General features: G+C 35.3%; 1 protein-coding gene across 4 annotated transcripts in view; it reads left to right on the top strand.

Annotated features, from left to right (window-relative positions):
- Nucleotides 1-16185, top strand: part of klhl13 (kelch-like family member 13) — a 77641-nt gene that overhangs the window by 36467 nt on the left and 24989 nt on the right. For 3 of the 4 annotated variants that reach the window (XM_073840980.1, XM_073840979.1, XM_073840978.1), the window contains one exon: nucleotides 15224-15368. In XM_073840980.1, the coding sequence (XP_073697081.1) occupies nucleotides 15224-15368 (145 nt within the window). Of the gene's footprint in view, nucleotides 1-10083; nucleotides 10156-15223; nucleotides 15369-16185 lie in introns of all 4 variants that reach the window. The other variant, XM_073840977.1, reaches the window with a different exon arrangement.

Genomic DNA, 16185 nt, shown 5'->3' with positions numbered 1-16185 from the left:
CCTCTGTTCAAAAGTTTGAGGTCAGTAACATTTTAATGAATACTCTTGTTCAACAAGAATGCTTTAAATTGATCAAAAGTGACCATAAAGACATTTTTAACAAATGATACAGTCAAACCAAAAAAACGTTTCAGACACCAGATATAATTTTTGATATTTTTTACTAGTGGGTGCAGGACACTATAGTTTATTTATGTAAGTGAGGATAGCAAAATAAACTGTCTGTGACATATTGTACAATTCTTCATACAGTGGACTACTAGTAAAACTTTACCAAAAACAAGACCAAAATTTACTTAGACATTTTTACCTGACCATGTTTTGCTTAAGTGTTTTTTCTTTAATTGCTAATGCGAACTTTGCACACCACAGACTAAACAAAATTAAGCTTTGCTTGGTAATTGGTTGACCTAAGTTGGTATTATCTAATTATGTATTTAAATGTAACAGCTGACAGCTATTCAATCTAATTCATTACATACCTTTCTATCAGTTATCTAAGATTATCAAGATGAATTTGTTCTGAGACAGTTTAACTCTGAGTTCTTGTCATATTTTATTACCATTTTTAAACAATAGTGAATAAACTGTGATAATGTGAGAAATGTTGAAGGTGTCTGAATAAATTTGGGTTTGACTGTATATCGATAAATAAATGTTGTTTTGTATTCAGCGATGAATAGAGTTTTGTTTATATTCATCTATTCATCAACTTTCTTGTCATCAAATTTTTCACCTGGAGAAAAATAAAATCACAGTTTCCACAAAAATGTTAAGCAGCACAACTGTTTCTTTGTTTTCTTGAGCACTAAATCAGTGTATTATAATGATTTCTGAAGGATCATGTGACACTTAAGTCTGGAGTAATAACTGCTTTGCTGTCACAGGAATTTTAAAATATATTCAAATAGAAAACCGTTATAAATTGTAATAATATTTTGGAATATTGTTGCTTTTACTGTATTATATTTAATCAAATAAATGTAGCCTTAGTGAGTATGAGGCTTCTTTCAAAAAAAGACCTGTTTGTTTTCTTTATTTTACAAAAGCACAATGTTTTGTTGATAGCGAGTATCAAATTAAGTGTTACTCTTATCTGTACGATCAAAAATGATGGAACATTTTAAGTTTTGTCGCTGTTATCAGGAAAAAGTGCTAGAGATCATTCAAGTTGCTGTTTTGACACTGTTGTCATTTTTCAGTCAATATTAAATTACTAAAAGTGAGTTTTACTTTGTAGTGTATTTTTTTAGGTTTGATAACTTGAAAAGTAAACTTGAAAGCAACTTGAAAGTAAAGTAATCTGATTAATTTTTGAAATGCAGTAATCAGTAATGTATTCAAATTACAATGTTAAAGAAGTAATTAGTCATTTGTAGTAGATTTACTTTTTTGAGTAACTTACCCTACACTGATTACTAGTAAAACTCCACCTTTCACAATGTCATTAGAAGAAAAAAAAAATACAAAGAATAATGCAGCCTGCTGTTTCATAACTGTTAGGTAATGTTTATACAATTTCCCTGCTATTGGCCAGTAAGTTAAAGTTCATTTTGGGCCCTGCAGTTCTTAATAAAGCTACCAGCCAACTGGTGAGTAACTCCCAATCCCAAAGCCAATTTTTACTTTAATTTGGCACTTGGTAAAAGTGTTCATTTTGGGCGCTGCATGTGAGCGTGTGATTTGTATTAATGGGATTATATTGAATAAGTCAGTTCTCCAGTAGTGTGTTGTTTGGTATAAGTCACTCGTGCTCTTGCCAGAAATAAAGTTTCTTTCCTTGTGATTTCTTACATTAGTTGTACTCTCACACCTTCACTGCTGCCTCTGAGCGTCATCCAAAAACCTGGAACTAATGTGACACGCACAGCATACTTTATAATATCGAAACTATATTTATCATGTAATGGGTCCACACTTCCTTTGACAGTAACCTGGCGGAAGAAAGAAGGCAGCTGATTTGTCACACTTTCTCTTTCTGACCTACCATCGTATCTGTCTTTATTTATTCACATCTCTGTTTAATCATCATGCATCAGAGAGGAAATGCAGGAATCCAATTTTCACCTCAAGATCACCTCAGATGGGGGAGGAGGTTGGAAGAAATGGGATAGAAAAAGGAGATGAGGAAAGAATGAAAGATGAAGAGAATAAGACCAGAGAAGGAAAGTGGAAGAGGTGTTGTGAAGGTTGAAGATGTTGGGTAAGGAGAAAATGTGTGAAGGTGAAGTGGCAGAATGGAAATGGAAGAAACATAGTGCAAAATATAAAGAGATGGAGAAGAAAAAATGAAATGGAAAAAGAAGAAAGCACGGTCTGCTCAGTACTCATGTAGATTTCTGTGTGATCAACTCAGATTTAGGATCTTTGAAGTTTAATTATATTTTGAGTAATGTTTTTAAATGTTGTAATATTTATAAATTCTGATTCACTTCACATAAATTCACAAAAACGGAATAGATGATCATTTCTGATTCTGATTGTGAAACAGATGCAGAAGTTCTGCAGCAGATGGCTTGTGTTCATCTCCCTGCACGTGTGATTAAAAATAACGCATATAGCTTCTCTGAACCCAGTTTAAGGTCAGAACAATTCATAATTGCAGCAGCTGGACGTCCCTTAGTGGTCACGTGATGACATATAAAAACAGCACCACATGTGCTCCATTGCATTGCAAAAGTGACTTGTTTTGTGATTAATAAGCATATTGTTCCATTAAAAAAAAATGATTGAAGTGTTATAGACAAGAAATGGGGAGCAGCCCTTGGTCAAGTACAGAGCAGACCGTAATTAGCATGTGTTTGAATCAAAGATTTGCCACCACAGTTGGATAACAGACCTTTTGATTTCATGCTAACTTCAAACAAGAGGCAGAGAGATGGATGCTGCTTGTTTCTCTCAATAACTAATGGAAACAACACTACAGAACGGTCTGTGCAACATTATGGGAGTGGAAACACAGGCACAAACAAAGGCATTGGGCACGCTTCAGCACACTCTTGTCCGTGAGGGGCCTTTATGCACAATGTAAAATGGCAGATGTGAGATGCTTGTTTATAGTTTGGGGAAATTAAGTGAAAAAATGTCGAGCCGCGGGGATCTCGGTTTTTCCCAATTGGGTACGTTGTTAGGTTGTTTTTGTTTATTGCGTGACATTTGTGCTGTGTGGTACTGTTTAGCGACTGTGGCTTCATCTGTGTTTACACTGATCTGAAATCAACCTTACCGTTCTGTCATTACAGTCGTTCACAAGTGTCAGAAGTTATCCATAAAGAGGTAATATTGAGTTGATATTTATATGTATTAATGTACTTTTTTTGGCTGAAATAATTGTTCACCCAAAAATTAAAATTCTGTGATTTGATTACTAACCCTTGTGTTGTTTCAAACCTGTAAGACCTTCGTTCATCTTCGGAGCACAAAAATAATACTTTTGATGAAATCCGAGAGCTCTCTGACCCTGCATAGACAGCACTGCAACTACTATGTTCAAGGCCCAGAAAGTTAGTAAGGACATTGATAAAATGGTCCATGTGACATCAGTGGTTCAAGCAAAAAGTATTCTCAAACCTTGATAAAATCACGGATGAACTACTGATGTTACATGGACTATTTTAATGATGTCCTTACTACCTTTCTGGGCCTTGAATGTGGTATTGCTGTCTATGCAGGGTCAGAAAGCTCTCAGATTTCATCAAAAATATCTTAATTTGTGTTCTGAAGATGAACAAAGGTCTTACAGGTTTGGAAATTACATGAGGGTGAGTAATTAAATGACAGTATTTTCATTGAAAATGAAAATTCTGTCTTTTAATTATCATTTTTAATGATGTAAAATGATATGAAAACATTTATATGGCCAAAGAAGCATCAGTGTACTTCAGTACTTCAATTTATTTACATAGATTTCTCAATTTAGATTAAAAAATTGTCTATAAAACAAAGTCATTGCATCTTTTATGATGTAGTATGCATTGTTAGGCCTGGAATAGAATATTAGGAAAATACACCAGATGTATTTGTTAAAAACAATGCAAAGGGCTTTATAAAATATTAATGCTTTCCGCAAGGATGCATTAAATTGATCAAAAGTGTTTTTTTATTTATTTATTTGCCTTCATTGATTTTGTTTTCGAATGATATAAAAACATTAATTGAATGGAAAAACAAACATCAGCAATTTATGAATTTGACTACAAAAATAGGAAATGGCTATTGGAAATACTTGTGACCCTGGACCACAAAACCAGTCAAAAGGGTCCATTTTTTGAAATTAATATGTGTGCATCACCTGAAAGCTAAAATCATTTTGAGTTTTGGTGCTCAAGAACATTTCTTCTTCGTATCAATATTGAAAACAGCTAATTTTTATTTTTATTTTTTTTTAAATCTTTGTAACATTACAAATGTTTATACTCTTCTATTTGATTAAGTTAACACCCTCTTGCTGATTATTCATTAATATAAAACTATTGATGTATAGTTTGTTAGGATAGGACAATATTTGACCGAGATACAACTTTTTGACAATCTACAATATTAGGGTGCAAAAAAATCGAAATATTGAGAAAATCACCTTTAAAGTTCTTAGCAATGTATACTAATCAAAATTAAGTTTTAATATATTTATGGCAGAAAATTTACAAAATATCTTCATGGAAAATAATCTGTACTTAATATCCTAATGATTTTTGGCATAAAAGGAAAACTGATAATTTTGCCTCATACAGTTTATTGTTGGTTATTGCTACAAATATAGCCGTGCTATTTATGACTGGTTTTGTAGTCCATGGTCACATTTTACTTTTAAAGTGTATGTATTTTGCTGTAGCACCATCATTTGGACCGCATTATTTTTCCCTCCCCAATTTTGAACAGAAATGTCTGTCTTGTAGCACGATGCACTCGTTTGATCTTGTTGTTTCATGCTAATCTGTCAGTATCTGAGCTTTTCATCAGAGTCAGCTGTCTCTGTATCATCACCCTTTCAATCAACACTCCAATCTCCTCATTATATGGGGGATAAATCTGTTTTTGTCACCGAGCAATTCAGAATCGCCGTGTGAGTCACGCAAACCCTGGCTTGAAATCGGAAGGATTTTTCTGGATTTTCAATATGCATTAAAAACAAAAAAATTAACCCCACATTTCTGCCTACAAATTACGCACTCCTACAAGCACTTTCACACCAGCAGTGTGAAGCCACACACACGCTCCTACAGTACACTAGATGACAAAATAACGAGTGGCAGATTAGTCACTTTATTCATTTAATCAAATGACGTCTGTAATGTGTAATCAAACGTTCATTCACTCAAAAAAGTAATCCCACCACAAAGGAGCAATTCGGCCTCAAATTCAACTTCAGCAGGGACACATTACATTGATCAAAAGTCACAGTAAATAAATGCTGTTCTGTTAAACTCGTTGACCTGCCAGGCCTCCATTGTAAGCGCATTACTGCATTTCCTGTTCTTATAACCTGAGGGGAACAGTTGATATGATATCCTGAGGTAATTGACAACATGTCATGGATACAGTCGAAAGAGCTTAAGCTGTTCCTGGAAAATTCCTGTAACCCTTTCCTTTAATCAATGAATCGACACCTTGATCTTGCATTGGACCAGTTTGAATAAGTCTTGAATCTGCAGTTCCTCTAACAGCAGGTATATGTTTCCTCCCTCAAGCCTTTTGTCCTAGATTTAAAGTTGTCCTTCACTATAATGTCTTTTTAGGAAGAACGGTCTAGAAAGGGCACAACAGAATGCCAGTTATATTTAGCTGCAAAAACATTTTAGAATATCAAAGCCATCTCGCTCGCTCTCTTTTCACCCATTTGCTAATGTTTGATGTGTCATTATCAGACAGACCTCAGGTGGGTTTCTAAATCTCCTCTCTGAGGAGTGAATGCCCAGGGTGACTGAACTGATTTGCAAAGATATGATCTGAATCAGGAGAAAAAGAGCAGAAGTGTGTGTGTGTGTGTGTGTGTGTGTGTGTGTGTGTGTGTGTGTGTGTGTGTGTGTGTGTGTGTGTGTGTGTGTGTGTGTGTGTGTGTGTGTGTGTGTGTGTGTGTGTGTGTGTGTGTGTGTGTGTTCGTGTTCGTGTTCAAATCCTAATTAACAGGCAGGGATCTGGTCCAGGAGAGTTGAAAAGGATGTTGGTTAATCAAAGCAGAATATGTCGAGGTCCGTCTATGTGTGTGTGTGTATGTTTGTGACAGGCCAGCTGTTCTCCTGTCTCATTCAGCTCTGTTCTTCCTGTTCTCCATAATACAGAATTATTAAAGAATGCTGTTAAGCTAATGCTCTTTTGCTTGCCCTTGTTCTCTCTGTCTGTCTCTCTTTTTCTCCATCCATCTGTATCTCTTTCACTCTTTCTGCATTACTGCCTTTTATATCATTCTCTCCCTACTTAACTAAATATCTCTTGTTGTCCTTCTCCATCACATAAGTCAGCGGTTCCCAACCGGGGGGTCGCCATCCACTAGGGGGCGTCAGTGATCCAACAGGGGAGCCGCGAGATATTAGGACTGGACAATATATCGAACGATATTGTGAGGCGCGTTTAGTCAATGAAGCCGGTACTTTGATTAGTAGTAAATCTCCATCACGTGCGTTCCGCTCAGGTTCCGCTGGAGCGGCAATTAATATACAGACACGTAAATCTCTGACAAGCTACGCCATATCTAACTTAGTCTCAGCCTCAGACGTCACGCCCTCGGAACCTTGGCTAAACGTCTGATGCATATGGTACGCTTAACTGGAAACACTTCAGGAATGTCGAAGTCGTCATCTGATTAGTTGAATTTGACCGGATTTCCGGAACACGCGAGTGTCGCGTTTATTTTCGGTCCGCCGGGAAACAAAGCGCAGACTGGTTTACTCGGCGTTTTGCTAAAAGGTGCTTATGTAGACGCCGTTGTTGTTAAACACATTTGTGACGTTCGCGAACAAATTACTGACTTACTGCTTGTTCTCCCACTTCTTCGTTAACTTTCAATGCTGGTTATTTCAATGACTGACTTGTTGCATGCCAGTCTGTTGTTGTGGGGACATTTCTACGCCCCGAAACGTGACGCTGAACGAAACGAACTTTGATTGGTTGTTTGACATGTCGGTCAAACGGCCTTATGGGCGGGCCTTGACCAATTAAAGCTGCCATGAATTCCAGACCTTCAGCCGTCAGCCTGAAGGTCTGGCTACGCGAGACTATATCTAGCTTAATATCGAATGCGATTTTTTAATTTTATTTTTATATATATATATATATATATATATATATATATATATATATATATATATATATATATATAATTTTAAAAAGTTAGAATTGAGCAGAGGTTTTCTTTAAAGGTTATAAGGTATATTTAAAGTTTTAATTTAAAGTTTGTTTGAATTTAGAGATTTTTTTATAACATGCAGTAGAAGAACAATAAGGCAAAACAAATGTTTTGGTTAATTAAAAAAGGTTTAAAAATAAATACTTTTCTCTTTACGGCGTAGTACGGTATAAGAGGACATGTCAGACATGGGGGGCCTTGCAAAATTGACCGGAGAAGGAGGGGGGCCCCAGAGTAAAAAATGTTGGGAACCCCTGACATAAGTGACCTTGGACCACAAAAAGGGTCAGTTTGTTTGTTTTTTAATTGAGATTTATACATCATCTGAAAGCTGAATAAATAAGTTTGTTAGAATTAGGGCTGCCTTTAACAGTATTGATTAATCTATCGACTAATTTATCATAATCAAATAATAATTATAATAATAATAATATTTGATTAATAATAATAATCAAATCTAAATGACTAATTTCCCACAAGAACATCAGCAATTTTGCTTAAGCACATTTTATTTTTAATAAAACCAATTAATTGTAGATGCTTTTGATTATTAAATTTAATGAAGACATTGAAATGGAATCCAGAAAAGCAATGGAAAAGAATTTGGTAAAAAAAATAAAACTGTAAAACTCAATTAATTAGACAGGCTTTTTCCATTAAAAAAAAAAAAAAAAAAAAAAAAATTATTTAACCATTAAAACAGAAAAAAAATGTATTTGGAAATAAAATACGTTCCATACATGTAAATGATAACTGTCCCTGAGGAACAGCATAATGTGAACGGAGCTGCTGTGAGACGCACGTTAGGGGTGGGCGGTACACCGGTGTCATAGTCAGCACCGGTGTGACATTGCGCCACGACATGGATTTTCTAATACCGTCAATACCGTAATAAATCACGTGCCTTGAACGGCTGCATTTACATCAATAATAGCTAATTCTAAATAATAAGGCATTAAATTTTCTTCAAAATACCTGTCCATATCTTGTTGTAAATAAAAAAGTAAAACATATTTGTATCAGCTTTGCAGGTGGTAGGTAAAAGGGGAGTGGCCATTAAACGACTGGTGAAACATCAAGAAGAAAGGTCGGGCCTGTAGCCTATACCAGGGGCAGAGTGGCAATCGGGACGACCGGGACTTTTCCAGGTCGGCCGGCCGAAGGATTAACACAGCGGATCACAAATTGAGCGGGCGCGAGGCGAACTAATATTGTATATAATTTTCGCACTTTCAATATGCAGGGTATAGAAATCGCTTTTAAATGAGTGCTCGCGCTATTTTTACTTTTACTTTCGATTTTGCGATAACGCACACTCTGTGTAAAGGGAGCAGCACATCTTATAATAGATATTTGTCAGTGAGTACAAGATTGCAGCAAATCCTCCAGTCTATGTTTGTAATCTCTCTTTACTTTTGACCCGTGATCATTCAAATCTAAAGGTCATTGTACACTGAGTCCGATTTTCATATGCGTTTTTTTTAAATTTAGTTTTCTCATATTCGCCATCCTTATCAAAATGCTTATTATGGATGCGAAAATGCAGAAAATCAAACACGATCCAAATTTTTTTATGACAGACGAAAGTTTCAGAGGCAGTGTGTAAACTCGATTAACATAGCCTGTTTTTTTTTTTAACGTGCAAAAAATCTCGGACGAAAATTTCGTACTCGTGTGCAATGGCATTAACTCCAGCAGCTCGTGTTGGATGCAGGGTTGCCAAGTCCGCGTTTTTCTCCACAGAATTGGTCTACTTTTAAACTGTTGCTATGGGTTGATTTCCCTCAGTTATTTAAAGGTTTTAAATATTGCAGAAATTAAATTTCAATAAAAAAATGTTTTGTTTTGTTGTACACTGTTAAGTAAGATCTTTAGGTTTTTTGCAAATTAAATATGTTGAGAATGCATACTCTCCCATGTCTCTTTTTGATAAGGATACCTACCATTTACTTATTATATTATAAAAATATTAACTTCATTCACATACTAAAGGGACAGAACAGGCTACTCCTCCCAAAATGTACCAAAAAAAGCAATACCGTGATATTATACCGTCACCGTTCAAAAGATGAAAAATACCGTGATATTAATTTTAGGTCATATCATTTCAAATGGTTTTAACATCACTAGTTAGGATGGGAGAATATTTGGCCGGAAAATTAAGAAATTAAGTTTTGATATATTTATGGTAGGAAATTGACAAATTATCTTCATAGAACTTAATCTTAATATCCTAATGATTTTTGGCATAAAAGAAAAATCTATATTTTTGACCCATACAATGTATTGTTGGCTATTGCTACAAATATAGCTGTTACGTATGACTGTTTTTGTGGTCCAGGGTCACATATTGTGGATGTTTAGTGTGTTGAGTGAATTAGTTGTTGGATCATTAAACCCATCTTTCTTTGTCTGTCATGTCTCATCTCGATCGCATCAGCAGTTGCGAGTCGGGTGTGTGTGTGTTATGCCATGCTATTTCATGTCAAGTTGTCTTCTTCAAGCAGATTTGCTTCACTACAATCATCATCATTTAATTTATCAGTCATTAAGAGGCTCAGATCAATCTAAACTGCTTAATTGAATGAATACCCTCGTGATTTCTTGCTCCTGTTCTTGAGTGTGTCGACTGACGCTTGTCATTTGTGTGTCTGTGCATGCACTTCGTGCTGCGTGTTTGCATGTTTTCTGGGAATGTGCTTGTATTTTAGTGATGCTATATCTCTCGTTGTTTTTGGCAGCCACCAGCACTCGTTTGTGGTGTGGACCACCCACTCTCTGCTTGCTGCATCTCCAACCTATCACCTGACAGGGTAATGCACCAATCAGCTGCCTGTGCTTTGTGTCATGTGACTGTGCCTGCGCCCTGCCATTTTTGGCCTCCTCATCATTCTTTCATTTGACCAACTTCTCATTGTCTTGTAATGACTCCCTGACCTGAGTGACCCTTCCTCTCAACTGGGAATCATCCATATTCCTTCATCTCCGTTCCACGTTGATACTTGGGTCATGATACAGTACATATTATTGTTCTTGGTTGCAAAAGAGTGCAACAGTGCCCGTCTACTTCTTTAGCTTTTATGGTGCTGGACTGTGTATTATTTCCATTAATTTTTTTCCCTTTTAGGCATTTTTTAAAAGTCTTTGTTAAAGATAAGCCACATGGTGAATCACAATATTACAAACCTAGATTTAGGGGGGAAACTAAACAAAAGTACATAACCATTTTAATTTGGGAAAGAACTACAATCCCATGAAGAATTGCAAATTAAGTAAGTAGTAATTAAGTACTACTTAAGTAATTAAGTAGTTTGAGATCTTAGGGGTTGGGCACCAAAGTTTTTTTTTTTTTTATTAATTTTCTGATTGGTGGATTTCTTCACAGAATCATGGGTAATGTAGTTTCCCCCCAGGAAATCAAGTTAAACAGTATAGATATACATCATATTTTATTAATAATAATAATACAAGTAAAATAATAAAATAATATATATATACACTACCAATCAAACGTTTTTGAACAGTAAGATTTTTAATGTTTTTAAAAAGTCTCTTCTGCTCACCAACCCTGGATTTATTTAATCCAAAGCACAGCAAAAACAGTAAAATATCATATTTTTCATCATATTTTTACTATTTAAAAAAAAACTTTTCTAAATGTTTTATTTATTTCTGTGAACAAGCTACATTTTTAGCATCATTACTCCAGTCTTCAGTGTCACATGATCCTTCAGAAATCATTCTGATATGCTGATTTGCTGTTCAAGAAACATTTATTATTATTATTTTTTTATTATTATTATTATTATTTAAAACAATTTACTACATTTTTTCAGGATTCCTTGATAAATAGAAAGATCTGAAGATCAGAATGTATTTGAAATAAAAAGCTTTTGTAACATACACTATAGCATTCAAAAATGTTTTTTTGGGAAAGAAATTATAGAAATTAACACTTATTTAGCTAGGATGCTTTAAATTGACAAAAAGTGATGATAAAAACATTTATATTTTTACAAATTTGTATTTTAGATGAATGCTGTTCTTCTGAACTTTCTATTCATCAAAGAAACCTGAAAAAATTCTACTCCGCTGTTTTCAAGGATCATGTGACACTGAAGACTGAAGTAATGATGCTTAAAAGTCAGCCTTGAAATCACAAAAATAAATTACATTTTAAAATATATTCAATTAGAAAAGAGTTATTTAAAATAAATTTTTTCCTGTATTTTGGATCAAATAAATGCAGGCTTGGTGAGCAGAAGAGACTACATTAAACATCTTACAGTTCAAAAACTTTTGACTGGTAATGTAAATATATTATTAATTAATAATATTAAAAAAATTGATATTAACAATTATTTTAAACAAGGTCAATGCCTTGAAATGAAAACTAAGTGCTACCTTTGTATTGATTCTGTATCGTGACATTAGTATCACAATACTGTACTGGTTTTGTTTAGTTTTGTTCACCCATACCTCCAGAGTTTGTGCTATCCCAAAACCCCTGACCCACATTCCCTTCATCCAAGACGGTGTAAATCCAGATGAAAGGTCGATACGTCCTGGTTGGATCCTGGTTAGATATCCCTTTTAAAACCATGAAGCTTGAAGCCGTGAGGGCAAGGTCTGTGAAATAGATGTCACAGTGCTGTGTTGATCACTGATGTCCTGTCCCTAGGCCTCATTTATAAAACTTTGAGTAGTTTCCATGCTAAAGGCTTGAGTACATAGACAGAATTAATAAAACCATTCATAGTTGTTGTCCTGCACACAGTTCTTCAGTAGTCTGAAAATTCACAAGCTTTAGGAGCCATCTTTGCTTAGCCCCAGAGTAATCATAAGTGCTTATTATGAGGCCATTTTAATTATTCATTATTTTATGTGCTTACAGAGTCCAAAATTAACACTCGCCAAGCACCAATTGCGAAAACAAATTAGCTTTAGTAGGTAAATAAAACAGAGCCAGTTGGCCGGCAACTTTATTAGGAACTGTAGCATTGGAAGGTTTAAAATTAAATTGAAAGAACAATAGTATGACTGATAACTGATGAGAGTGATATTAGAGTGACGTGAATTCAAAATGACTCTGCCGATTGAGTTAATAATAGCTGTCTCTGAGGATCTTGTAGACTGTCAAGTTTTCCTTCAGGATTACTCTGCATTTTGCTCTATTCATTTTACCCTATGAAGCCTTCTAGATATGCAGAGAATCACCTCTTTAGTATGATGCCGCAACCACAGTGGGGTCGGTGTTTTTCTAAATTAGTTTATTGGATTTCGCTAAACATGCCGTTTAGTATAATATTCAACATTCTATTTTAGTCTCATCAGACCACAGAACCTTCTTCCAGCTGTCCTCAGTGTCTACTACATCATGGCAAGCAGTAGCAGAGATGTCTTATGACATTTTTGAGCAGCGGCTTCCTTTTTGCCACTCTTTGCTAAAGCACCTGGGCAAGCACTGAAGCTTGTAACTCCTTCAGAGTTGCCATTGGTCTCTAGGTGGTTTCCCTCAGCGGTCTCTTTCTTAAACTCATTTTAACCGTACTCCAGTGGATATTCACTGAATTGGAAATGTTCTTGTGGCCATCCCTTGACTTGTGCTTTTCGGTTTACAGAGCTGCTGGGAGTAGTTTTGGGAGGTTTTTTCCCCTCTCTCTTTATCTTCATAGTGAGTTTTGGCACAGCAGTGACTCTCCAGAAGTTGGACTGTCCAGACAGTTGTGTATTAATTTATAAGGTGTCTGAAACCAGTCTGTTGCAGTATTTATGTATTGCATTAAAGGGGTTGATTATTTATCAAGTCTATTTGTGTTTGTTTACACAACCATTTAAAAGTTTGGGGTCAGTAATTTTTTTTTTGTTTTGTTTTGTTTTTCAGAAGTCTGACATAAGTAAAAAAGTAAAAAAAACCAAGCCTGCATTCATTTGATCAAATGTGACCTTGGACCACAAAACCAGTCGTAAATGACACAGGTATTTGTAGCATTAGCCAGAAATACATTGTATGGGTCAAAATTATCGATTTTTCTTTTATGCAAAAAAAAAAAAAAAAAATCAGTAGGATATTAAGTAAATATCATGTTCCATGAAGATATTTTGCTGTATTTTGGATAAAATAAATGCAGGCTTGATAAGAAGAAGAGACTTTTTAAAAAACATAAAAAATCTTACTGTTCAAAAAAATTAGATATTATATTAACAATTATTTTAAACGAGGTCAATGCCTTGAAATGGAAACTAAGTGCTACCAGTCTATTGATTTTGTATCGTGACATTAGCAATTAGTAATATTGGACAACTTTAAAGGCGAGATTTTTTTTTTTTTTTTTTTTTTTTTTTTGCACCCTCAAATTCAGATTTACAAAAAGTTGCATCTCGGCCAAATATTGTCCTATCCTAACAAACCATGCATCAATGGAAAAATTAACCCTTATGACTGGTTTTGTTGTCCAGGGTCACAAACGTACAGTAAATGTACAGTACAGTATTTTAATTCATTTTAAAATGTGACTGAATTTTCAGTAACTATTAATTCAGTCTTAAGAAATTATTCTAATATATTTATTTGTTAATATTTGGAAACATTTCTTCTTATCAATGTTGAAAACAGTTCTGCTTAATATTTTTGTGCAAACCATGATGTATTTTCAGGACTTTTTAAACAGAAGATTTAAAAGAACAGCATTTATTTTGAAATCAAAATATTTTGTAACATCAATAATGTCGTTACTGTCACCTTTGATCAATTTAATGCATCCATGCTAAATGAAACTTTTAATTTCTTACAAAAAACATAATGACCCCAATTTCAAAACAGTCCTGTATGTTTTAGAGCACTATAGTTCAGTGTTGTAAAATGCATGTGAAATGTTTGTCATGACACAAATGTAAGGAACAAAATAGCAGTGTCACATTTTTGTGACCAGTGCCACTTTTCTGAGAGATTGAAACTGGCACACAATGTCATGTGGTGTTTGTCACAAATATATTAAATTTACACTTCAGATGTATCAGAAAGAGAAGGAAGAAATCAAAATAGATAAATGTCTGTCAGGTTTTGTTCCACTGTTATTTAGAGCAGTGGTTGATCTTAAAATATTCTGACTGTTTGCTCTTTTACCATTAGGTTTGGAAAAGGCCAAGCACACTGACCGCAACTGAAATCTGAAAAAACATAGAGCAGCTTAATTCGGTTTCATGATGCTTTTTTTTAAACATCTGCCCTAAAAAGTAAGGGTAACATGACCAACCAGGTAGAAAAAAGACATTTCCTTATCCTATTAGTAAATCTACAAAACAAAACTTCTCATGAATATGTGACCTTGGACCACAAAACCACTTAAGTCGCACAAGTATATTTGTCAAAATTATCAATTTTTCTTTTATGCCAAAATAATTTTCAAATAGTAGTATCTCGACAAAATAGTGTCCTGTATTACAAACCATACGTCAATGGAAATCAGATTCATTCAGCTTTCAGATGATGTATAATTCTCAATTTCAACAAATTTACCCTTACAACTGGTTTTATAGGGTCACATATTAGTTTCAGGTTCTTTACAGTAAGAGTCCTGCCACAGTTTCTTATATTTTTGTCCTCATTTCTTATGTACCATTATGTTAAACTTTGTGTAATAGTGGGAAACTGCCATTCTACATGTGCTTTGTGTTTTGAATGTTCAGTTGTGTATGTGTCTGTGCGATGTGTTTATCATTTGAGGAGGGTTTCTGTGCTATACTCGTGTTGAGGGATCAGGCGGCCCCACATGTGTTGCACATCTAATGAATCAATATTGTGTTTGCAGTCAAAACAGGTTTGATCTTTAGCCCTCTCACGCATAACCTTTCTTCTCTTTTTTTCTCTCTGTTGGGCAGATCACTGGTGGAAGATGATGATGCCCAGATGATGAAGGTATCACTGGGATGCAGTGAAATGGGGCTCTCGTCCCACTTGCAGGCCTCAAAAACAGGAAACACACGCTTCTTTACCAGCAACACACACAGCTCTGTGGTTTTACAGGTGAGTGTGTGATTACAAATGTCTCTTACTAAATGTCAGGGTGGGTATGTGGGGTGTCACCATCTGCCATTCCGGCATTATATCACACGTGAGAGAGAGAGTGTGTGTGTGTGTGTGTGTGTTTGGAAGAGACTGTGAAGGTCATCTCTGCTGTTACTGGCAGTCAGGCTTCAGTTCACATAAAGATGATAATATTATGACCATCATCCTCATTGGTGGTGGGCTCAGTCCTGCCTGAGGTCTATGAGAACATTCATTAGCACCTACCTGCGGGTCAACTGACAAGTGCCAGCATGTGATTGTGTGGGAACAAAGGTGAGAATTTAATTGGAATTTGCCAGTGAGTCATTTCAGACAGATCAATAAGTGAAGGGCACCTGGTTCCCTGCATCTGTTCATATTTATTTAACCCTCTATTGCATGCTTCAGTGGACCATTTTTATGTAAGTTTTAAAGGGTTAGTTCACCCAAAAATACAAATTCTGCCATTAATTACTCACCTTCATTCATCTTCGAACACAAATTAAGATATTTCTGAAAGTCCGAAAGCTTTCTGACCCTCCATAGACATCAACGCAACTGACACATTCAAGGCCCAGACACTCTATTGATTCCTATCACAATGTCATTGACAGCTGTCATCCTTCACCTGATCAGCATTCAGGCTGAAATCAGCTACTGCTGTGAGAGGAAGTGAATTGTGTTTGCATGAACTTCAAGACTGAATCAGTTTGTCAAATCAAAATACCATAGATAAACAATACTTGAAAGCTGAAGCTGAAGACAGCCGCTCTGAGATGACGACTTCATTTCAGTT

Source organism: Garra rufa, chromosome 5 (assembly GCF_049309525.1).
Source record: "Garra rufa chromosome 5, GarRuf1.0, whole genome shotgun sequence".
NCBI classification, from domain to species: domain Eukaryota; kingdom Metazoa; phylum Chordata; class Actinopteri; order Cypriniformes; family Cyprinidae; genus Garra; species Garra rufa.
Note: the sequence above shows the minus strand (reverse complement) of the source record. Positions and strands in the feature narration are given on the sequence as shown.